This window comes from Myotis daubentonii, chromosome 14, assembly GCF_963259705.1.
Source record: "Myotis daubentonii chromosome 14, mMyoDau2.1, whole genome shotgun sequence".
Classification (NCBI taxonomy): Eukaryota; Metazoa; Chordata; class Mammalia; order Chiroptera; family Vespertilionidae; genus Myotis; species Myotis daubentonii.
The window spans coordinates 36115673-36138934 of NC_081853.1; the positions used below are offsets into that span (position 1 = coordinate 36115673).

The following is a 23262-nucleotide window of genomic DNA, read 5'->3' on the forward strand; positions in this document are numbered from 1 at the left end:
CAACCCTGAGTGGCGCAAGGCTGTCTGCTGGGGGGACGAAGCCTGGGATCATTCATATGCTTCTCAGAGCCGTGAAAGATGCGTTGCTTTTGTCCCAGGCTGCTGCCAACTAGCACATGTATAAAAAGCGGTGATCCTCTAAGATATGGGTGAAGAGAGAGTATTTTTATTAAATCAATATGCCATGTAGATATTCCTGGGTATAATTATGGAAAACGCCATTTTAAATAGTTCTCTTTGGACAGAGCCGTCAACCTTTCCAGGTGAGCGCTAGAGGTCAGGCGGGGGGAAGTAGGCGCCAGCATCAAGAGGAAAATGACTTCGACGCGGCTGCACAAGGGCCTTCAGTTCTTTATACAAATGTGTCACAGGTGTGGTGTAGCCTAGCGAACCCGCAAAGAGGGAAGAGACTTGCCTCATTCAATGATTTCCTTAAAAGCCTGGGAACATGCTTGTTAGACAGAAACTGGTGTGGGGCTGTTTTCAAGAGGCACTTCCTCCATCACCCCGGGCCATGGGGGCGGCTCTGCCCTGACGTGCCTGGCAGTACCTGAATCCCACTGCCTGCATTCCTTCTACAGAGGACCAGGGGGCACCGTGTGTCCGGCTGGCTCCTTGGTTTCCCACAGGAGCGTCCTTTTCTCGAAGGTCATCGCGCTGCCGGGAGTTAAGTCACTTTGGGATGTGGGGTGGTTGAGTCCTTGGGACCATCAGGCCAGGGCTTTCTCATTGTGACACAACTAATACTCAGTACGCACAGGGCTCTAACTCATAGATGATTTATTGCTTTAAGTAACTAAACAAGAAAGAGACAGGCTGTTGTTTTGGTGAAGACACCATTTGCATCTACGTAAAGCCTTAACCATACCTTCTGGACGATATAAACACGTGATAGCATACATGGGAGGCAACTTGGCCAATGACGCACGGATTAAAATAGCACACGACAAGGGCACCCAACCCGCCAGGCTGCCCTGAAATGACAGAGAGAACGCGAGTTCACACGATGTGCTGGATACAAAACCTTTAAAAAATTTTTGGCATTAACACTAACACGGGATACTTCCTTGGACATTCTGCGAAAGCAGGTACCAGTGTCTATGGGATGCTAGAGAAAAGCCAGGAGGTGGGGCGCCTGCCCTCCCCTAAGGTCCTTTTCTTTGCCACAGCAGCAGGGTCCTGGCTTTAGGTGGAGAGCAGCTGACAGGGAACAGCAGAGGGTGGACACTGCCCCGGCAGCCTGTGGGAGTGAACCCCACACAGCCCTGGTTTGTCGCTAGGGAGGCCCATGGACTTGACCGCATGCTCCCTGGAGGCCCTGGGGGGGCGGCCACAGGCACTGGACGGTCCAGACCCTCCCACTGAGGAGTGTGGAGCCGGGCAGGGCTGGGCCTTCCGCCCTGAGGTTGAGAAGAAGTAACCTGACCTCTTGCATTCTAACAGGGGGGCAGTATGACACATTTCAAATGGATGTGCAGGAGCCAACAGTCAGGAAGCCAGCCCTGCAGGGCCTGGGCGAGCTCACAAGTGAGGTCAAGCCAAGCCAAAGGGAACACAGGGCACCAGGGCCAAGCAGCCCGATGCCGGCAGTGCCTCGGGGTGGCCGACTGGTCTGGCTGCAGCGCCAACTGCTGGGACTCAGTAGTCTGCTGTCTCGGCAGCCGCTGCCTCAGTACCTCCCTCCCCAGCATCCTCTCCAGGACTTGAGAGCCCCTCACAGCCCCCGGCCAAGGCCCCACAGTGGCCGGCAGGACCGTTCTGCACGGCCCCGCCCTCCACACAGAGCTGACCATCAGGACACAGCGGCTCTCCGGTGACCTCCTGGATGGGGCCCTTCGCCTCCTCCGAGGCTCCGTCCTCCTGCTGCTGGTTCAGCACGCAGTTTCCCACGTCCCCGGCCTTGGAAAACTGGTCTTCCAGATTCCGGTCGTTTTCTTCGGCTTGTCGCTTGCCTCTGGCACTGAGTTTACCCTTGGATTTCCTCATCTGCCTGCTGTGCATGTCTTCGCGGGAGAATCGCCACTGAAACTGAACATGGGAGAGGATGGAGATAAGTAAACGCAGTCTCTGTGGACCCAGAGCCTCACATGGATGAGTCTACACTCACACCCACGTTACTTCTCTGCAGCAAGACACACAATTGCCCGCATTCGGGGGGCGGGGCCAACGTCAATCACAGCCCAGACACATCACACCCACCACAAGAACTGCTCCATGCTGTCCTGAAATCATATCATTTGATCAATCAGGAGGAGGAGGGGACCTGGGGCCCACGCTTCCTAAGTGCCAGGGCTCTGAGCAGGCGGTGGGTTACCCAGCACTGGGCCGCATTCTCTCACCTGAGCAGGCACAGCATGTGGGGCGCTGGGTCCCCTGCAGGACTGGCGGGCTTGCTGCCCCAGCTACCGAGGCTGCTATCAGCTGACAGCACCCACCACCTCACTGAAGGTCACTCTCCCTTCCTGGGGCAACCTATACCCAAGGTCTGGTCTAGGTGGGGTACAAGGGCCTATCCCTCCTTGCACAACTAGGGAAACTCTGAAAGGCCATCCCAGCTCCAGAGCTACCTGGAGGGGTGGCCGAGGCCACTGCTGAGATAGCATCCAGCTCAATTCCCAGCCCACTCCTGTGCCCTGTGTTCCCCACGGGTGTTCCTGAGGGCACTTCCCTCAAAAACACCCACCATCCAGACCCTGCTTCCCAGGGAGCCCGATCTGCAACCAAGCACCAGGGACGTCAACAGAGACTCAGAGAAGATTCAGGTCCTGCACTCAGTAATTGAGCTGTGCAAGAACGAGACCTGTCCAAGCTGTGGAATGAGATTGCATGTGTGAAGCGTCCCAACTCCACCACTCCCTGGCCCCACTGCCAACCTCAGTGTCCTCATCTGTACAGTGGGGACAGCAACCAAAACCAAGGTTGGTTACTTGATTTTCTTAGAAAGCAAAGTCAGTTAGCCTTTCCTGTAGAAGTCAGATCATCGTTTATATTGGCTTTATGGGCCACATGGTCGCTGCCGAAACCATTAGGAAACCACTGAACTCTACCATTGCGGCAGAAAAGCAATCATAGATAATATGTAAACCGATGAGCGTGACTATGTCCAACAACATTTCATCTGCTAAAACAGGTGGTAGGCTGTGGTATGTCAGGCCCTGCCTTCCAGGGTATTTGTGTGGTTCCAATGATGTGATAATCCATGTCATGGGTTTAGCACTGTGCCTGACATATACCAGACACACTTGCTGTTACCATTACTGACACCAGATTTAAGTTCCATGAGGTCAGGGAAGCCGCCTGTCCTATTTCCTCCTGCATCCCTGGGGCTGAGCACAGTGCCTGGCACAGAGTAGGCACTCCCCCTACTTGTGGGATAAATGAATGGAAGGACGACAGAGCCCAGACATGCTGGCTGCACTGAGTTTCAATGTCAACCAGTCCTGTAATTTTAGAGTCAAAACATAGCCTGGGGTTTAGTGAGGAGGGACTGGTGTATCTGCACCTTACTTCTGGTTGATCTCCAAAAAGAGAAATTAATTTAAGGAAGAAACAGAGTGGGAAACACTGAAAGTCCCGCTGAGTCTGCTGATGACATGAACGGTCCCAGAGGCAGACAGGGTAGCAGCCTGTGCACTTGGAATTGATCTGGGCAAATGAGCTTGAGCAGACATGGAAACATTGTGGGGTGTTAAAAAAAATACCTTGGAAGATTCAGAGAAATGGGTCCTCATGTTTATAAATGAGAAATGTGTTCTGTGGGCTGACCTCTCAGCAGAACTGCAGCCTTTTTCTTCTCCTCCCCAAACATCAGGGGTCCCCCCCCCCAGTCTTCCTGAGCAAAAGCCCCTCTGACCTCTGTCCTCCTGGGGTGGTCAGTATCCCCCAGCATGCCTCTACCTCAGAGCTGGGGGGCAGTCCACTCTGGGTGGGGACCCACAGAGTCAGGTGCCAGATGTGGTGTCCCCTCGGGAAGATGGCAGCCAAAGGATCTTGTGGATGCGCCAGGCCCTATTGTGACTGGCACAAAGAACGAGAGCGAAACCCCCGAGGAGAGAGAGGTAGGTGGATGGGGGCCAGAGACAGGAGCCTCCGCTGCAGGGAGTGGTCTCACCGGGAAGAAGAGAATCATGGGACTTGGCCCCCCTGCAGGTGCAGCTCCGTGACCCACGTGCACACAGGGATTCAGTTTAAGTTCCTATCACGGTCATTTCTTTCTACTTCGGTCACACCACGTTGGTTTTGCCAAATATGGACTTAAATCTCAGACACTCTGATTGAAAGAAGAACAAAGGCAGCCTTCGGTTCTGATGGCTTCTTGCTGGGCTGGAGAGGGGAGCCCAGGAATGCAATTGCACCATCAGTGGAAAATGATTTCTTAGGGCTTTAGCACATGCTAAATAACTGAGTGCCTTGCTAGGAAAAACCAAAAAATGTGCTATGTAAATTTTTAAAAATCTGCCACCGTTGCAGAATTTTCAGCGGTAGCGATCTACTCCCCCAAAGAAAACATTTGCCAAAACAGCCACAGGGTCCTTGGGTCGAACACCTTTGGACAAGATTTCCCATCAAAGAAGAGAAAAGGAGCAAAGTGCATGTTGAGGTTAGGACTTACCATCTATCCTGCCCTCCTCCTCCCCACCTCCCCCCAAACTCCCAAAGGCGTTCACCTCCCATGTTGGACGGGGTTTGCTCAGACACGCCTTTGTGCGGGTTCTCTCTCTCACACTCTAAGCTTCTTCCACCTAAGCCATGAGTTCCTGACAATGGGACCCCTTAAAGGCAAAGCAGTGCCTCAGACCCCCATCCCAAGGGTGCCTGCGCCAACCTAGACTGAAGCAGGCGTCTCGGCTCTGTAACCACAAGTGCGGGGCGCCAACCGGGGGCCCCAGAGCCTCTGCTGCTGCCTCCGACGCCAAGCCTCTGTGGCTCTCGGGCACAAGCGCTCGTGGTTCCTAACTGCTGCCTTGTTATAGGCAGCCACTGCCACTGCTTCGTATGCCAGCCCAATGGAAGAGCCTTACTAGTAAATAAAAATCCATGTCCCGCCGAAACCGGTTTGGCTCAGCGGATAGAGCGTCAGCCTGTGGACTGAAAGGTCCCAGGTTCGATTCCGGTCAAGGGCATGTACCTTGGTTGCGGGCACATCCCCAGTGGGGAGTGTGCAGGAGGCAGCTGGTCGATGTTTCTCTCTCATCGATGTTTCTAACTCCCTATCTCTCTCCTTTCCTCTCTGTAAAAACTCAATAAAATATATTTAAAAAAAAAATCCATGTCCCCAAATAGAGCTTCCGCACTTTTGCGTGTTTTTAGACAAACACCAGTTAAGCCTGCCGATGTGCATTTCTCTGAGAGGCAGTCGGCTCGCAGGGAAGTCGGAGGAAGCTTTCCTTTTGCTAAAAAAAAGTGGTAAAAGGCCCTACATGTGAAAACATCACAGCAGCTGAGGGCCCGGTTCAAATCCCCGTCCTGGCACTTGTCGGCTCTCTATCCTGGGGCAAGTTATGAATCTCTCCCAAGTCTCAAGTTCATCATCTCTGAAATAGTTGTCTCAGCCTCCAGGGCTGCAGTGCACAACCAAGGGGCCAGGTCACACGAGTGGGCGTGCACAGTGCCCCCTGCAGTCGGGTGCTCTACAACCGAGGAGCTGCCACCTTTGCCAGAGTCCATCCTGGACACTTACTGACTAGCGCAAACCCAGGGGCTGCTCTGGCTAAACAAACAACAGAAGGTCTGTGTTCCTCTGGATGCCTGGCCATATCCAGGTTCCAGAAGAAGACCCCATTTTGTTTATCTCCTGACAGAAGACAACAGGAGGACACAGACCGCGGAAAAGGCCTGTGGCAGCACACCGGCCACTCTCTCCCAGAACCGGCCCGGCCTGCTGGGCAGAGGACTCAGGACTGTCGGAGCGGAGCTGGGAGGGAGCTACTCCAGCCAATGTTTTCTGTCCTTCAGAGTCAACTCAGGAATCTCTGCTAAGCCAAATGCCTTCCTGGACTGCTCTGTGTTCCGTGTCCTCAGATGGGTTTGTGATGACATCACTGAGTCCCCGTGCTGTCCCCGGTGCTGCAGCCAGGTACCAAGTAGGCTCTGACTTAAGTCCTCCCCCTTCCTCCTTCTCTCCTTTGTGGGGACATTCTCATGAAGCAGGGAAGTAGTAGTGGGCAAAACTTAGGGTCTGTAGAATCTAAAAGCTAAATGTTCTGAGCTGCCGACTGCCTGTAGGATACCTGCCCAGGAAAGAACAAACACTTACCAAGGTGCCTACTATGTGTCTCAGACAGTGACAAAGGTTCCCATTTCCCTGGATCCCCAAAGCAATACTCTCAGTAGGCATTGTTAGAGTCAGTTTATAGATGAGCATGTGGAGGTTCAGAGAGGTTAAGTACCTTGCCTAAAGTCACAGCTGGAAATAGCAGAGCTAGAATTCAAACACAGCTGCCTCTGGCTCCACATTACCCTTCCAGCCTCTTTTTAATATATATATTACATATATGTGTATATATATGTATACATATATGTCTATATGTATTTATTGATTTCAGAGAGAGGAAGGGAGAGGGAGAGAGATAGAAACATCAGTGATGAGAGAGAATACCCAATCAGCTGCTTTCTGCATGCCCCCAAACCCAGGCATGTGCTTTGACTGGGACTCGAACCGTGACCTCCTGGTTCATGGATCGATGTTCAACCACTGAGCCACGCTGGGGGTAAAAGGCTCTAGGCTCTTGACCTAGAGAAAAGGAAGGAGGCAACACCCCTTTGGATGGCTCAGCCCAGTGCGTAAGTGCCTCAGCTTTCAGACTTCACCATGTTCAGATGCATCTGCTAGACCAGGCACTTGATCATTAGGCCGGGTGGTCAGCTAATGGAAGTCTAGATTTATGGCCATTAAAGATTCTTTGGTTCAGTTTATTAAAAACAAGTATCTACACTGAAGACTCCCTGACAGGCCCATTTTTTAAAAAATCAATAATGATAAAATGTGGATGGAGGGCCACGGGTGAGGCTGGAAAGGGGCCTAAACTCTTCAATTAAGACACCGGCTCTCAGCCTGGAGTGGGCATCACAATCGCTGGAGGGCTCCTTCAACCAGATCCCCCACCCCCTGTGACTCCGAGGGCTGGGGAGGGGAGGCAGACTGCATTTCTAACGAGCTCCCCGCTGAGGCTGATACTGCTGGTCCAGGGGCCACAATCGAAGAACCACCAAGCAGAGAAAAGCACGTGGGCAGAGACTGCTGTGTGAGAAACAGCTGGGACACAAGGACAGCCCCAGGCTCGCCTAACCCAGCCGTGCCATCCACAGATGGGCTCCCTCTGCCCCCCTCCCTTCCACCGTCACACTGCTCCCTTCCCCACCCAGGCTTCCCCTTCCCCTCTTGTTGTCTCTAACGAACAACAAAACCTGCTCCAGACCCCAAGGCTCAAAAAGATGACATCTCAGAAAGCAAGAAGCGGAGAGAGGCAGGGATGTGCAGCCCCAGGGACTGCTTTCTGGGTGGCGGCTCTGAGGGGCGGGGGGTGACAACCCCCACTTAAAGGCCTGGAGGACCTTTCCATGTCTCGGGTGGTACCAGGGAGTCTCTGCACTCCACACACAGCTGCTAAGGGCCAGGCTGCGCCACGCCCGTGCCAGTCTTCCCACGCAGGGTGTCTCTCCACGTGGGGGTGGCCCTGGTGCCTAAACCAGGAAGGACCCTGTAGTAGCCGTCCATGTCAGAAGTAACCGGGGGAAGTGACAATCCTCCACCTTACAGCAGTGTGTGCCCAGAGTTCCGTGTCAGGAATGGCTGATGGATTTAATTTACACATTTTAAAGACTGTCCGCGACCTGCCCCCACGTCAGCGAGGTTAGCGGGAAGGAAGACGCTCCGGCATCGCGGAAACCACCTCTCACCTTCCAGGGAGCTCCACATCACACTCACAGAGAGGTTTCTTTCAAATGCTGAAAAGTCTCGATGAGAGGGTTCTGTCCACTCTGCTGATTAAAAGACGACTAACTGTGCCTCGTCCCCGCTGTGCCAGTCTTGGGATTTTCTCTTCTTAAGTGTCAATGCTGGACATAACAGGCATGTCCCAGGCTCAGAATTTTGATTCCTCGTTCACTGATTCAACAGATATTTGAGTACCAGCTAAAAGCCAGGCACTGGGCAGGCAACAGTCAGAAGCACAGGTCTGTGCTCTCATGGACAGACTCTCCCAGGAGGGGATAAACGAATGAGCACAAACCGGTAGAGGAGAGCCCGGGAAGAGAAGGACGGGGTTCTCCCCAGGGTATCACACCGTCCTGAGAAAATACCGAGGAAGAGAGTGTCCTAGGCAGGGGAGAGCAGAAGCAAAGGCCCTGAGGCAGGAGAGGCACAGAGGAGCACGCAGGCCAACATCGCCGGCAAGCAGGACCCGGGGGCTGATCACACGGGGCCTTGTGGACCACATTCCAGATCTCCATCTTCATACAAAGAACCGTTCTAAGCAGTGAGGTGACATGATTCAATGGGCTTTTTCTTAAAAAAAGATATTTTTATTGATTTCAGAGAGGCAGGGAGATGGGGAGAGAGATGGAAACATCAATGATGAGAGAGCCTCAGTGATTGGCTGCCTCCTGCACAGAGAGCCCGCAACACGGGGATGTGCCCTGACCGGGAATTGAACTGTGTGACCTCCTAGTTCATAGGTGGATGCTCAACCACTGAGCCACACCGGCGGGCCAACTGGCTTTTTCAAAAGATCACTTTGTCTCCGAACAGAGAACATATTTGAAGGGAGACCTGTTATCAGGAGACTGGAGTAGTTGAAGCAAGTGAGGGTGAAGAGAAGTGGAGGAACCCAGGGATTCTAGGACCTAAAATAGACATGTCTAAGGCTTCTCTGCTGGGGGAAGGGGATGGGGAAAGTCCAAGATGACCCCAGGTGGGCTGGTGCCTCTGGGTTGGTGGCAGCCCATTCCTCTAGGGAAGGGGAGGTGGGCCAGGTGAGGAGGAGGGGCAAAATCACACGTTTCTCTGAGATCGCTGAGCAGTAACAGGACAGGTGAGCTGGGCAGGGGAGAAGCAAGGGCTGCAATGCAGATACAAGGGTCACGGCAGACGTGGTGAGAGATGTTCTCCCTCTGGGGATGAAAGAGACTCTCTAAGGACAGGGAAGAGAGCGAGAGGAGCAGTGGCTGGGCCTGAGCCCCGAGGAACCTGGTGGGAAGCCAGGAGGGGAGGGTGGGACGGAGGCAGGAGAAGATGGTGGGACGGAGCCAGGAGGAAAAGGAGCTTAAAGAGGCGCGGGCAGCCCACAGTGTCAGTGCTGCAGGCGCTCAGCGCCGTGAGGACGAGATGGGGCTGCTGCCCAGTCACGGGAAGCCACAGACCTGTGGGAGCAGAACGCCCCCCGGGTCAGCTGAGCAGCAGGTGACAGGGACGGGGAGACGAGACAAGGCGTCTGCTGTGAAGCCCCCTCTCTGGGACTCCACTGGCCGGTGCTCTCTTGAGGTCACACCGAGGACAAGAGCTCGGCACCAGCCCACCCGAACTTGGAATGAGTCGGGGATAACAAAGGAGAAAGCAGCCACCCCATATTCGCGTAGTTGCTTTGTATGGAAGTTTCTACCAACCAGAAAATCAGACTCCTGTCCTGCTGGATTCTCTCTCACACACCAGCTTTAACACTCCACCTCTGAAACCTCCCGCCCGCTCAGGTTCCCACTGGCTGCCCCTCTGAGATGCATGGTCTGCACCAAAATCAAACCGCGCGCCTTTGCTTTGGGAGTCGTCGGCGCCACAACCAGGAGAGCATCCAGGACAAGGCAGCACCCCCTCCCACTCTTAAAGGCAGAAGCAGCTTCCTCTGGTGGCTGGTGGAGGCCTTGCCCGCGTGGTTGTTGAATGTCACTGTGAATGTGCATGGTCCCCCGGAGCCCACAGCTAATGCCGGGAGCCGGTCCATCCTTGCTGTTTCAAGGGACCTGGCATATATGGCATACGGTTCTTAATATGTTTGCTCACCTTCTTGGCGCTGTGTTTTAACCAAAGTCACCTCTCCGAGAAAGGTTGAATCCCCAGGTAGGGATTTTCCCCTGAAGTTAGGGAGGGAATAAAACCCCTCAACTAAGTGCCAGGCGGGTAATTAATCCCTTTAACTACGAACAATCATGCTTAAACTACATAATCTTTTCTCCCTGGAATGGAGATAAGAAACGCCCTAACCTTTGTAATAGAGATTGATAGGATTGAATCAACTGGTATAAATACAGTTGTAACAAGACAGAAACACTCAGAACTTAGAACACAGAATTCAGAAGACAGAACCTACACGGGGCCTGGAGACAGAAGAACTTCGCTGGAGAGAGCATGCCAGGGGATCCTGGACTGAACCTGACTGCGGAGATTGGCAGGAGAGCCTGACTAGAACCTGGTGACTGGACCTGCCTGGAGAACCTGGACAGAACCTGGCTGGAGATCCTAAGCAGAACCTCTCTGGAGATCTAGACCAGAACTTGGCTGGAGATCCTGGCTAGGCTGCTGATCAACTGAACGCTGTCTCCGTGCCCTTCCTTCTTCTCCGACTCCGTCCACACCTTTGGGGACCCCTGGACCTGCTGGGGTTGGACCCCGGCAAGCTAAGCCACCACTGACAGCAGTCCTGGCTGACCCACCTTCCCCTGTACCCCCGGCGGCTACTGCTCCTGGCGGTACAGGATGGTTTGGCAGCTGCCTTCCGGTTCTCTGCTGCTGTCACCAGTCACATGTGCATCAGCGCCTGGAGAGGGAGTCCTCTGCACTCCCCCTCAACTGGCTTCAAGGCTCCATTTCCTTGGTGTTTGTCCCACGAACGGGTTCCCCCGGATGTGTTGGCTGCTGAGGGGCTGCTCCAATCTGTCCACTTGCTTAGGGCTCCTGTCCAGGCTCCGTGTCCAAAGAGCACGAGGAAGCAAGACTGCCAAGTGAGGCGTGCGCAGGCCCAGCAGGCTCTGCCTGGGAACACGGCCTTGCCATCGAAGGTGGCGCGAGCTGGCTCCAGGTGACACTGACTTGGGCTTTGGCAGGTTCCCTAGACTCACCTGCTCCCCTCCTGACACCTGGTGACACACCCATCGGAAAGCACGGGGTGTGGAACGTCAGAATCATCTGACACAGGGAAGGACCCGGGATCGACCGCATCAAACACGGGAGATGTTCTGAGCATGGCCACAGTCTCTCAGCGGGACTGTGTTTCCCCGACGGTTCACACAATGACCAGGGAGGGGAAAAGGACCCTGGCGATGGCAGGGCAGCCTGACTGGAGGGCTCACTGCCACAGGCTAAGGCTGACCTCTGTCTAGACCAGCTGCTGCCACTCGGAGGCCTGCAGGTTGGGGCTGTCACAAAGGGGCTCTTGCAGGGTCTGTCTGCCAAGATCGCCAAACTTCTGATGTCCCGAGGGCTCCCCGGGCAGGCCAGAGCTCAGCCAGCGTGCAACGAGATGAAGATGCAGAGACACGACCCGCCCTCCCACCCCCAGCATCTCGTCAGAACGCAGCTGACTTCGTGCCCCTATTCTTAGCCCAGGGGGAATGTCTGGCACGCTCGAGTGTCTGCAAGAACCTCTCTCATCCGCCTTTCTGGCCCGACCAGCAGGATGCTGGCAGATGAGGCCCTCCAGTGCCCTTGCCTGTCCCATTCTGGCAGCTTCAGGCCTGATCAGGTCGCCGAGGGGCTCAGGTGTCCTTGGGCTCGGAGCCGTTAGCAGCTGCAGCAGGCTGCCCAGCCACCTGCGCGTGAAGCCCCGCAGGAGAAACCCGAGAAAGGCAACCACGGCCACTCACCTTGGATTCCTTCTTCTTGAGTTTCTGAGGTAGACACGGTCTCTGAAGGAAGACGATCTGCTTGGTGGAGACGTTTCCCTCCCTGTAACACACAGGAGCAGAGAAGGAGTGAGGTTATACCTGGGGGAGCCGCGAACCTCGCAGACACTGCATCCCTAGCTTCAAGGCTGACCGCCCGCAGGAATGACAGTGAGGGGTCAGAACAGGAAGCCCCCACTCTCCCACCCCAGGCCACCCGCCCGGGCTCCCGGGGGGGCCATCTCGGGCGCCCAACAAAAGCTTTGCGGGCACCCCTGCAAAGTCAGCTTCACAGTGGGAAGCGCCCTCACCCTGATGTGAAAGAACAGCTGGCATCGTGCCAAATGATGACGAAGTGGCTTCTTCAGTGACTCTCAGAGGGGTGGCGTGCCTCTTCCAAACCTGTCTTTGGCAGTGAGGCCGCGAGGGGCCTGGCTGGCCCAGGATGGGCAGGGGGATGAGGACCTGGGTGAAGAGCTCTGCCTATCAGCCGTCACAGGGACAGCGGGTGGAGGGCTGGCTGTGCACAGGTCTGGCCAAGGCCCGATTCACCCTCACTGAGGCAGGCGCCGCCGCTCCTGCAGGCACACACGCGGGAAGGCGGCGGGCAAGGCAGGGGGTGGCATTAACAAAGCCGGCGAGGGATGCCCAGGAGTGCTGCTCATTTTTACGGCCCAGTGCGTGCGTTTTTCCTCCAGGAAGTCAGGACCCCTGGAGCTGCCTTTAGAGATGATAGAGATAGTGTGAAGGGGATGGTTTTCTCTCCCGCCTCCACCCTTCCTATCACTTTCTTAAATCTATTATTTTGCAAATGTCCTTCCTGCTGAGACACCGTGTCCCGACTTGGACACCACGTCAGAGGGTCAGGGGGAGACACTCATATTTCCTGTTTTATTCCGGGGTTGGGCTGGGTGACCCACACATAATGTCTCATTTAGGCCGCCACAGTGTTCCAAGGGCCGGGGCAGACGTCTTTATAGACAGGAAATGAAAGCTCGTGTAAGGAGCAGGCTCCAGCGCAGACAGCCAAGATTCAAGCTCGGATCTGCCTGGTTCAGTGCGGTCTCCCACTCCGCTACAAGGGGCCAGTTAAGGCACAGGGAAGTGGAGGGTTAGGGAGAATTATCTGGCAGGTGTGACGATCCGAGACAGACAGACAGAGACCTGTCTGCACCCTTTGAGCTTAGTCCAGAACCAGTTGGACCTTCGCATTCAAAGACGTGCTCATTGTGACTCTTGTCCTCCGGCTTCTGGACCAGACTTCGTGGGCTGGCACACAGACTCCAAGAAGCTACCTGGCTGGCCCAAGGGGGAAGACTTGGTACTTGGGTTCAAGTCTGCAAGCCACAAACCCAGGCAGGATCCTTTCTACTCTGCTGCATCTCCCTGTGCCCACAGGAGTCTTGGCTGAGCAGCAATACGGTGGCTCCCAGTGGCCAAGGGCCAGAGGTAGCTACAGACTGGCTCCTGCAGGTACACAGGCTACCGTGTCCCAGTGTCAGGCGGGAGACATGTTGAGAGCCCAGAGGAGCTTGCAGAAGGACACAGGAAAGGCACTGATCATTCGCCACCCTCTGTCTGAGCCCGGGACTGCACTGCCTGCCATCTCCCCAGATCACCAGCCTTGCCCCATGCTGTCCATCACCCTGGAGTGGTGGGTGTGCAGCAGGATCGGGGCAGGCAGAGCATCGAGGGCCACGGGCAGGAGCATCCCTATCGGTGGGCCAGGAGGTGAAGGAGAGGGAGCCCTTGATTTTTCAACTGAGGTTCTAGCCCCAGGTTCTGCCCCTTAGTGGTCCTGTGGCCTCAGGTATGTGGCTGAGCCTCTCTGAGCCTCAGTTTCCTCATCTGTAAAATGGGAATCCAATCTATGCTTAGAGGATAGTTAGGAGGACTAGTTTTGATAGCAAACCCAGATGCAAGGCTTTTAGCATTGGGATGACTCGGACAAGCCCGTGGCTCAAGGGGTGGTGGGCAGAGCTGAGGGTGGACACACCACCATGAATGTGAAATCGGAGGGAGTGCCACAAGCAAGGGCCCGGCTCCAGGTCCTCACATGTTCTTCGTGGGGCTGCTGACCAGCACCATGATTGTCCTTCTCCCTCCCTGGCCACACTGTCCTCAGCTAGAAAATAAGTTTAATTTTTAAAAATCCACCTCGTAGGGTTTCTCTAGCCTGGCACAGGGCACAGAGTAGGTGCTGAGTTTCTTCGGCAGCTGAGAGCCCTGAGTCTCCTCAGTCCAGCTGGCTCCTCTCTGACATGCTGGGCAGGAGTGCTTCACTGGCCAAGGCTCCCCATGTAGGAAGAGGGGTGCAGTGAGAGCTCTGGAGCAGGGGGTTAGGAATCCAAGATCCTAGCCCTGCCACTTCCCAGCAGGAGAGCTCATGCAGCCACACCCACCTCCCAGGTTATGTACGTGAAGCGCTTCCTGGGAACAGCGCCTGCACAGAGTGCGTGTTCAGCAACAGCAATGACCCTTCTGTTACCTGTTAGTCTTGACGACGGGCGTTGGCAGCACACAGGTGAGCTGCCAGCCGTAGGCTGCAAGCGAGTTCAGCAGGGGCACGTAGTCTGTCTGCACCTCGACGCCCTAAGGGAGAAAGCCACTGTGAGGGACGCTGCTGCCTCCGGAGAGGGGACTGTTCAGCCGCCACCTCCACAAAGCAGCCAGAGGCCCTGGCTCTGAGGATGCTTAGGGTTCAGAGTCCAACTGCCAACACGGGACCTCTCCTGGCCCCATGTCAGCCCGCATAGGTGGCAAGGAATTAGAGCCAAAGGATTAATCCATCAATTTTGTTTTATTCTCATTTCATGGGAGAAGCACAATCACGTTGCCTCAAAGACGGATGCAGGACATATGACAGACAACACATGCTGATGCGGACGATTTCAGAGCGTGTCAGGGGGAGTGAAGTTACAGTGACAAATGATCAAACCATTTGCATCCACACACACACACACACACACACACACACACACACCCCTGTGCTATGCAGCCTGCCGACAAGGGGTACATAAATGCTTGCCCGTGTTTTATTTCAAATCAGGATGGGGGGTTGGGAGACTTGCCCAACACTTGCCTTTGAACTTTTTCTTGTACTTTATTTTTGTTTGTTAGTTCTTGCCTTTGAGTTTAAAAACTCAGTCCTGCTCCCACAGGGAGAGAACCCCAGTGTGAGGACAGCACGGGGTCCCCTGCATCAGGCCTAGTTTCTTATCCAGCCCTACCCCTGGCCTGTGTCTCCACGGGACTCCGATCTCAGTTAGGTTGGCCTCTGAGCATCTCTACATGTATCCAGATTCCTTCCAACCGAGGCAGCCACCCGGATTCATTCTGCTAGTATTTCGAAGTCGTGGTGGGCACAGCGTGGACGGAGGCACCGTTCTGGGCTGGGATTCACAGTCCAGCAGAGGCAACAGCACAGAGACTCAAGAAACCAGGATACAAAGGGCCCGTTGGCGGAGCCGCGAGGCTTCGAAGGCCAGCAGAAGAGGAAGGACGTGGGCCGTGCTCGAGGCAGGCTCCCCGGGACTCAGGGCTGGGCCCAGGGCATCCAGGAGAGAGCTCCAGCAGGTGCACACGGAAGACCATGCCGGCCTTCGATCCCCGAGGAGGGTGGGCTTAACGGAGGGGCCGTCCTGGCCAGGGGCTGTCCTGCTGGAGGTGTTTTGGGGAGTAGAACCAGCTCGTCTGGCTGCCCTGGGCTGGAGGAGTGGAAGGGAGATGAGGGGACAACCAGCGCTGCCTCCTCAAATGACTTTTAAAGCTCCTATCAGGGAGCACCCATCCCAGCGTGGCGACAAGTCACCTGGTCGGCTGGCAACGAATGTATCAGTTTCTTCAACGGCATCGAATAAGTCCTGGCCTATCTCAGTGGCTCTCACTGTGCCCCCTGGGCCGGCAGCATCAGCAACGCCTGGGAGTTTGTTGTGGGCACACAGGGCAATATACAGATCTTGTTAACAGAGAAACCCTCACCTGAAACCTCTATGATCATGTCACCCAATGTCACCCCAGTCAATTAAAAAAAAAAGAAAGAAATGCAGAGTTTGGGACCCAACCCAGACCAACCAGACCAGACACTCTGGGCCGAGGCCCGGGAATCGGTGTTCGAGTCCTCCCAGGAGTCAGTTCTGAGGCAGGCAGCGCCCTCGGGGACACTCTGCCTACATCACCCACTAGGTCTCCGCTGTGACAGTCTGCGAAGCTGAGGCAGCATCCGTCAGCTGTCACTCACACCTCGCCTTCCCATCATTCTCTAAAGGAACAGCTGGTAAAACGGAATGGAGGGAGGAAGGGAGAAGGGCGGAGAACAGAAGGGAGGAGGAGGAGAAAAGGAAGTTAAAGGAGGGGGCGTAGGGCGGGAAGGAGGGAGGGGAGGAGAGCGCGGTACAGGAGTAACCTATTTATTTAGAGGGGCCCTCTTCTGGCCCTGGCCCTTGAAGCCCCACTCAGGACAGAGATGGCAGCAAAGGACACAGCACCGCCCCCCTCTTCTGCCTGACCCCCTGGACACAAAGGGACCTGCCTTCCAGACCAGCACTGGCCAGCATCCCTCCTGCTGGGCACCCGCTGGGGCTGCCTCACCCTGAGAGCGCCGGCCCCCAGCCCTGCACTCCCGATGTAAAGAGAGTCCAGTCCGCACCCCTGCGCTCTGCGAGGTTACGATTACTCGGGCCTATCAAGAATCACCTTCCCACTTTATCAGTCGCGGTGACAAACCCTCCACAATCAGACAGTAGCCATGGCAACCAGGACAGGCTTTGGCGCCTCACAAAGGCCTGCATGGCAGAATGGAGTCCTTTCATTGGTGAGGTGCCCAGGCCGGGTTTTCTCTGCTGGCACTCAGGGCGGCAAGACAGTGGCCACCCTCGGCCGCCGCCGGACCTGCCTGCTCAGGCAGGCCTCGCAGGGGCTGCTTGTGTTTTGCTCGGTTTTATTGCGTTTTGTCACCACATGAAAGAGAGAGATAGCAGGGTTTCTCCCAAACACGTTCCCCCCCTCCGGGTAGGGGATAGCCGCCGGAGAGGACAGAATCACAAAGACGCAAAGGACATGGGAAAACACAACAGAACCCGAGGTGGCTCGTGGGAGCCGAGGGTTCAATCTCGAGTGTTAATGTCTGGTTGTCACATGGTGGGTTGAAAAGCAAAATACACACGGCAGGGGGTGAGGTGTTACTCTGCCAGACTCTCCCACGCCTCCGACTGTCGGGGCTGGTCTGGCTTAATTAACGTTCAGTGTGGTTTGCCACAGCTCCTATCAAAGCTGGCTTGCATAGCATCAACACCGCGAGACGGCGTTCTAAAATAGGGCACGGGCCCCATGCAGCCCGCGGAAGGCGCTCCCGAGTCCATTAGCGGAGAAGATGATAGGAAACCTGTGCGGAGGGAAGGGTCTCTTTGATCTGCTTTTGTGCGACACTCCAGCGAGGACACAAATGCACCGACAACACTCCAAAGCCAGCCTGTTCACTGAATGAAAAGGCGCTGCTTTCCGGGAGTAGGAGCAACAATTTTAATTAACTCTCCACTCTCCTGTACGGATGTGAGATCTCCCATCACACCTGGAGAGTTAAAAAAAAAAAAAATGGAGCCTGACCCATGGAAAAAAGAACATAAACACAAAAGGAATTAATTTGTATTTACGGCTCTTTTTTCCCTCTGTTCCCTATAATTTCTCTGGCGTTTTGCACATCAACGAAAAGAAACAAGCATCCAAGTACAACCTCCCCTTACCCTCCCAAGCATGATGGCAACGGAGTGCAGTTTATGAAGAAGTGCCTTTTTCTTTTGATTCGTTTTTGATTCGTTTCCTCCATGCAGATGAGTAACGAGGCGGTAACACATGGGTCCAGTGAGAAAGTCTGTATCCTGAATGTCAGTGGCTCTTCCCTTTTCTCCTGTTTATGGGAGCAATCTGGGAGAAAGGCAGCTTAAAAGAGAAGACTCTGCTCCTTATATGTGGCTGTAAATCAGTGGTTCTCAACCTTCTGGCCCTTTAAATACAGTTCCTCATGTTGTGACCCAACCATAAAATTATTTTCGTTGCTACTCCATAACTGTAATGTTGCTACTGTTATGAATTGTCATGTAAATATCTGATATGCAGGATGGTCTTAGGCGACCCCTGTGAAAGGGTCGTTCGACCGCCAAAGGGGTCTCGACCCACAGGTTGAGAACCGCTGCTGTAAATGAAGAGAGGAATTCAGTTTCCCATATCTGAACGGTGTGTGGGACCAGCTCCGGGCTGGTCTCTGTACCCAAGAACAGTGATGGGGACTGTCTGCCTCTGTTCCGACCGCCACGGGCAGGGCCCATGGTTTTCACCGAGGGCACCTTTAGGAAGGGCCCTGAAAAAACACTCATGGGCCTTTGGTAAATTTCTACCCAAACACGAATGCCCAACACTACTTTTGCATGAGGATTTCTTTACCTATCAATTTGAGATCTCTCTTCATGTTCTACCCTGGAAAATAAAGGCTTATCGCCCCCACACGTGTTCCTTACTTCCTTTTTCTTAGTGCCACCAGTGGTTATATATACTTTTAATTAGTCAAAAGTAGGTATTTAGGTTACTACGACTTTGCAAACATTGCTCAATTTGAGCTGGTTAAGTAATGCACGGTGGCCATCCCTTCCTTTTTAGATAATCTTTTCTTTTTCCTAGAGTGAATCATGACCTCAATGTTTGTTTGTTTTTTCACCTGCTTGGTTGTACAGCAACTTATCACTCATTTATCCCACCTGCTCCAACACCTCTGTTTTATGCCCATCAACAACTCCCACATGCCTAAATTTATCAGTTCCATTCCCCCCCGACTGGAGGCATCGTTTCTGGAGCTTTCTGCAGCCCTGCTCCAACCTGGTCCGGGTGCTTTCCATGCCTGCGTTCTCCTCCTGCTGGTGTTTCTCTTTCTTGGCTGCCTCCTCATTTTGCTGGAGCACAGCCTGTAGTGGCTCCCTGGGAATAATGCCCTGGAAGTCATCTGAGTCCCTGCATTCCGAAAAAGGTCTTTGTCTTCACCCTTAACCGTTTGGGTATAGAAGTCTGGGATGAAATCCATGTTTCCACTAAAATTTAGAAAGTATTGTTCCACTGGCTTCTAGATTTGCACAATCGCTCTGGTGATAATCTGTTTTGATGATTAATACTTTGAGCGGGACCTGTTGTGTTGCTTTTAGGATATTTCCCCCATGAAGTTCCAGGATTTCACAATATTCCTGGGTGTGGGTCTTTTTTACTCACAGGGCTACACACTTGATGGCTTTGCAATCTGAGGATTCTCGTCCTTTGGTTCTGAAATGTGTTCTCCCCCCCCCCCCAGCCCCCCAACCCCCCTTGATAATTTTTCTCTTTCATTTTCTGTTTTCTTTCTTTCTGGACTTCCTATTAGTCAAAATGTAGGGTTGATATTTTAATTTTATTACTCATGTATTTTCTTACTCTGTCTTTTTATTTTACCTTCTGGAAGGTTTCCTTCATTTTACAGCTTTTTTAAAATTTATTATGCTTTTAAATTCCCTGCTGCCCCAAAAGACACAAAATCTCTTTCTTGGCTTTTGACTTTGTTTTTATTTTATTTTTATCTTTATAGTATCTTGTTGTTTTTTTCATGGCTGCATCTATTTTCTTTCTACATATCTTTTTTCAAGTGGTTTCTACTGATCCCTGCGTTCTCTCTATGGTTACCAGGTTGCATGAGGAATTCACCCTCTCTATATAGGGACTTACACTAAGGCCCCGTTTTTTGGCTCAGCAGTTCACTTCCCACCGTCTCGTGCTGACTTATGCTGTGAAGACCAGAGCTTTTCCCAGGTTCCGTAAGAGAGAACGGCTCCCTTCTACATCCAGGTTGCAACTTCCTTCCCCCTTTGCTAAGTCAATTAGCATTCTTCCACATACTTTCCATCTTCTACAAATGCATTGTAATTTCTCATCTGCTTCTTTTTCTTCTTTTGATCTTTTCATTCTTGTGGGTATCTAATCTATCTGTCTACCTATCTATCTATCATCTATCTGACTACCGTCAATTTACATTACTCATGGGAGCTATGTTCTATAATGTAGCCACAAACAGTGAATTAATGAATACTGAACCATTGCTCCTAGGGGAAATACAGGGTTAGGTTCCTGTGAGCTTCTGACCACATCTTCATCCCCTGATCAATACAGTAGCTTGTTTTGTGTGTATTTATGTGTAAAGGCACCTCGTTTAATGTACTTTGTTGCTTCATTAGCATTGAGCTCATGGCCAACAGCACCATAACTCATGGCCGAACAAAACTTATCTAACACACATATTTGTCCTGTGAGGCACGTACCTAGAAACACTCAACAGCACTTCAGCCCTATGCTTGGGGACATCTGAAGCAGTGAAATCATCAAAACAAAAAGCACAAAAATGTGAACAGCGTGGCACTAAGTAGACCACAAAAGGGGCACTGTGTCCAGTACGAGCTAACACAGAAGGCAGACGGACTCCTTAGCTGGGGACATGCACACTGGTGACCCCAGTGTTTTCCCACTCTGCATATACCCACAGGGGTATTGCTTTGGGGATTACAAATAAAGTTTAGAAAGTAGGATTCGCAAACATGGAATCTGCGAATAATGAAAATGGACTCTATCATCTATCTACCTCTAGTTAGATGGACATCTATCATTCCTTTAGTTAGTATCATTTCACTGGGAGTTTTCAGAAGAAAGAACTATATGCCTGTGTCCAATCACCCACATCTAACATAATTTTATTATTTTAATTTTTAAAGGGCCTACTGGAAGCACTTTCTAACTTAGAATCCAGAAGCTGTAAACTAAAAATAATACATTTGGTGACATTAAAAACCCTCCGGATGACCAATGACAAGCTATGCAAAGTCAAAAGACAAATGACAAAGTGGAGAAAATATTTGTAGCTCATATTACATACAAAAAGGAGCTCCTAAAAACTGATAAGGAAAAAAAAAATCCAATATCCAAATTTTAAAATGGACAGAGGTAGGAAGAGAGGCACAGAAAAGGAAATTCAAATGACCATGAAGCACGTGAAAAAATGCCAAATCTCACAATAAGGGAAATGCAAGTTCAGCCCCAAGGTATTGGTAAGACCCCCAAGGCCTGACAGGCACTCTGTTGACAGGCGAGGAGGCCAGCGTTCTCACACACGCTGGCAGGGAGGCCACTGCCTCAACCTCACGGAGAACAATCTGACAGTATCTCCCAAATGTCCACATACTGAAGCCCCTCCCTTATCTGTGGTTTTGCTTCCTGCAGTTTCGGTTACCAATGGTCAACCTCAGTCGGAAAATATTAAATAGAAAATTCCAGAAGTAAACAAGTCATAAGTTTTATACTGTGCGCTGTTTTGAGTAGCATGGTGAAACCTCTGTCCCTCTCAGGACGCAGACCATCCCTTTATCCACCATGTCCACGCTGCGTAAATGCGTGCCGCCTGCCCGTGAGTCACTTAGTAGCCGCTCGGTCATCGTCAGAGAAAGACACGACACTCGCATGACTCTTACTACAGTCAATCATTAGAATTTGTTCCATTTTCATGATTAGTTGTTTTCCATCTCTTACTGTACCTAATTTATAAATGAAACTTCATCATGAGTATGTATGAATAGGAAAAATCATAGTACATGTAGGGTTTGGTACTATCCACAGTTTCAGGAACTACTTGGGGTCTTGTATCCCCCACAGATGAGGGGGGACTACTGTACATTCAGCCTTTGACCCAACAGTCTCACTTCTGGGAACTGATCCTATGTACAAAAAAAAAATGGCAAATGTGCAGTTAGTCACTGGAGAGCTGTTGCAACAGCAGAACAATGAAGACCACCCAAGTGCCCATCAATGTTGAGCTGGTTAAATAAATGATGTTTTACGTTTCCAATGGCCTGGGGGTTGATAATGGCTGCTCATGTGTTGCCCCAGGCACACAGGACAAGGACAGTGAGGGCATGAATCCCATTCTAGACATGCCGAGTCTGAGGAACTGTGGGAAGGTCCGGGGGTCTGGGTGAAATGGGGCCTGTGGTAGGAAGAATAATGCCCCTCATTCCCCAAAAGATGCCTATGCTCCAATCCCTGGGCCTTGGGAATGTTACCCTCTGCGATCAAAGGGATTTGGCAGATGCAATGAAGTGAAGGACCTTGAGACGGGAGAGTGTCCCGGTGGCTCAGTGTAATAACCAGGGCACATGCTTAGAAGACAGAGGCAGGAGCAGGGTCAGAGCCAGAGAAGGAGGCGTGAGGATGGAAGCAGACCGGCTTTGAGCAGGACGGTCTAGTCAAGGGACTGATTCTCCCCTAAAGTCTCCAGAAAGAACGCAGCTCCGCCAACAACTCGATTTTAACCTCGCAAAACCCACTTTGAACGACTGGCCTCCAGAACGGTAAGAGAATAAATCTGTGTTTTTAAGCCACAGAGTTTGTAGTAATTTGTTATAGCAGCAACAGAAAACTATCACACAGTGTAAAGTCAGGAGGTGCTGGCCAACACAGGGTAGAGGAGAACTCGAGGAGGCGTGAGGTGGTGGAGGACTGGGCCTCCTGGGGCAGAATGAGCAGGAACTGAATAAAAACACTGACCGAACAGAGGGAAGTCAGTTCGTGAGCTGCCCATGGTGACAAACAGGGTTAAGAAGATCCACACCATCAGGTGTCCCGAGAGGGCAAGTCACAGGCGGCCTGAACAACCCCCTCTGGGGTGGACAGTGAGGTCTCGGGAGGCCACAGCCAGGACATTTCCGAGTGGCAAGAGGTGAGCAGTGGCTGGTAGAGACCAGACAGGGTGTGTAGACAGGGTCTCAGGAAATCTGGGGTTTGTCCTGACTGTGCCCAGGCTCAGCTGGGACCCAGGCCTCATACGGGGATGGGGATGCTAACAGCCAAGCCCTCAGGTGATGGAAACAGAGATGTGAATGCGGGGTGGGAGGAGAGCGCCACACTGGAGAGAGGAACACGTCACGTCTATTTATCAAATGGAAGTGGAGGCTGTAACATGGGGGCAGGCTGGCAGGAAACTCAGCAAGTCCCAAAAGGCAGGACAGTCCTCGGTGCCACTCTTCATTGACGACTCTCCACACTTCATCAACCTAGCTCTGTGCTGGGCACCTGGGAACCAAAGATGAGTGCACCTCAGAGATCCAGGTCCCGGGATTGGGGAAAGAGTGAGCACATGGTCCCCCCACCAGAGGGGAGCCACCATGAGGTGTGGTGGAGGGAAAGGGAGAGGAAGGGACAACTGCTCCTCCCTTCTCCCTGGGCAAAGGGCAAACCCCTCTGAGGCTGCCCCTGTGAGGCTGCAGCAGCCCTGCCTCTCCAGGCCCCCCTCCACCCCCAGGACCACTGCTCTGCCAGCCTCAGGGAGGGGCAAGGACCCTGGGCGGCTGGAGATGCTGTTTGCTTCTTTGTTTTACACACAATACCCAGAAAAACATT

The 23262-nt window shown here is 52.8% G+C and overlaps 1 protein-coding gene across 1 annotated transcript in view; it reads right to left on the reverse strand.

The window, feature by feature from the left end:
* Positions 1–763: 763 nt before the first annotated feature.
* Positions 764–23262, reverse strand: part of RFTN1 (raftlin, lipid raft linker 1) — a 175570-nt gene continuing 153071 nt past the window's right edge. The window contains exons 8-10 of the mRNA XM_059664045.1: positions 14300–14403; positions 11794–11875; positions 764–2028 (exon numbers count right to left, since the gene is read on the reverse strand). Of these exons, the coding sequence (XP_059520028.1) occupies positions 1639–2028; positions 11794–11875; positions 14300–14403 (576 nt within the window). The 3' untranslated portion in view covers positions 764–1638. The remainder of the gene's footprint in view (positions 2029–11793; positions 11876–14299; positions 14404–23262) is intronic.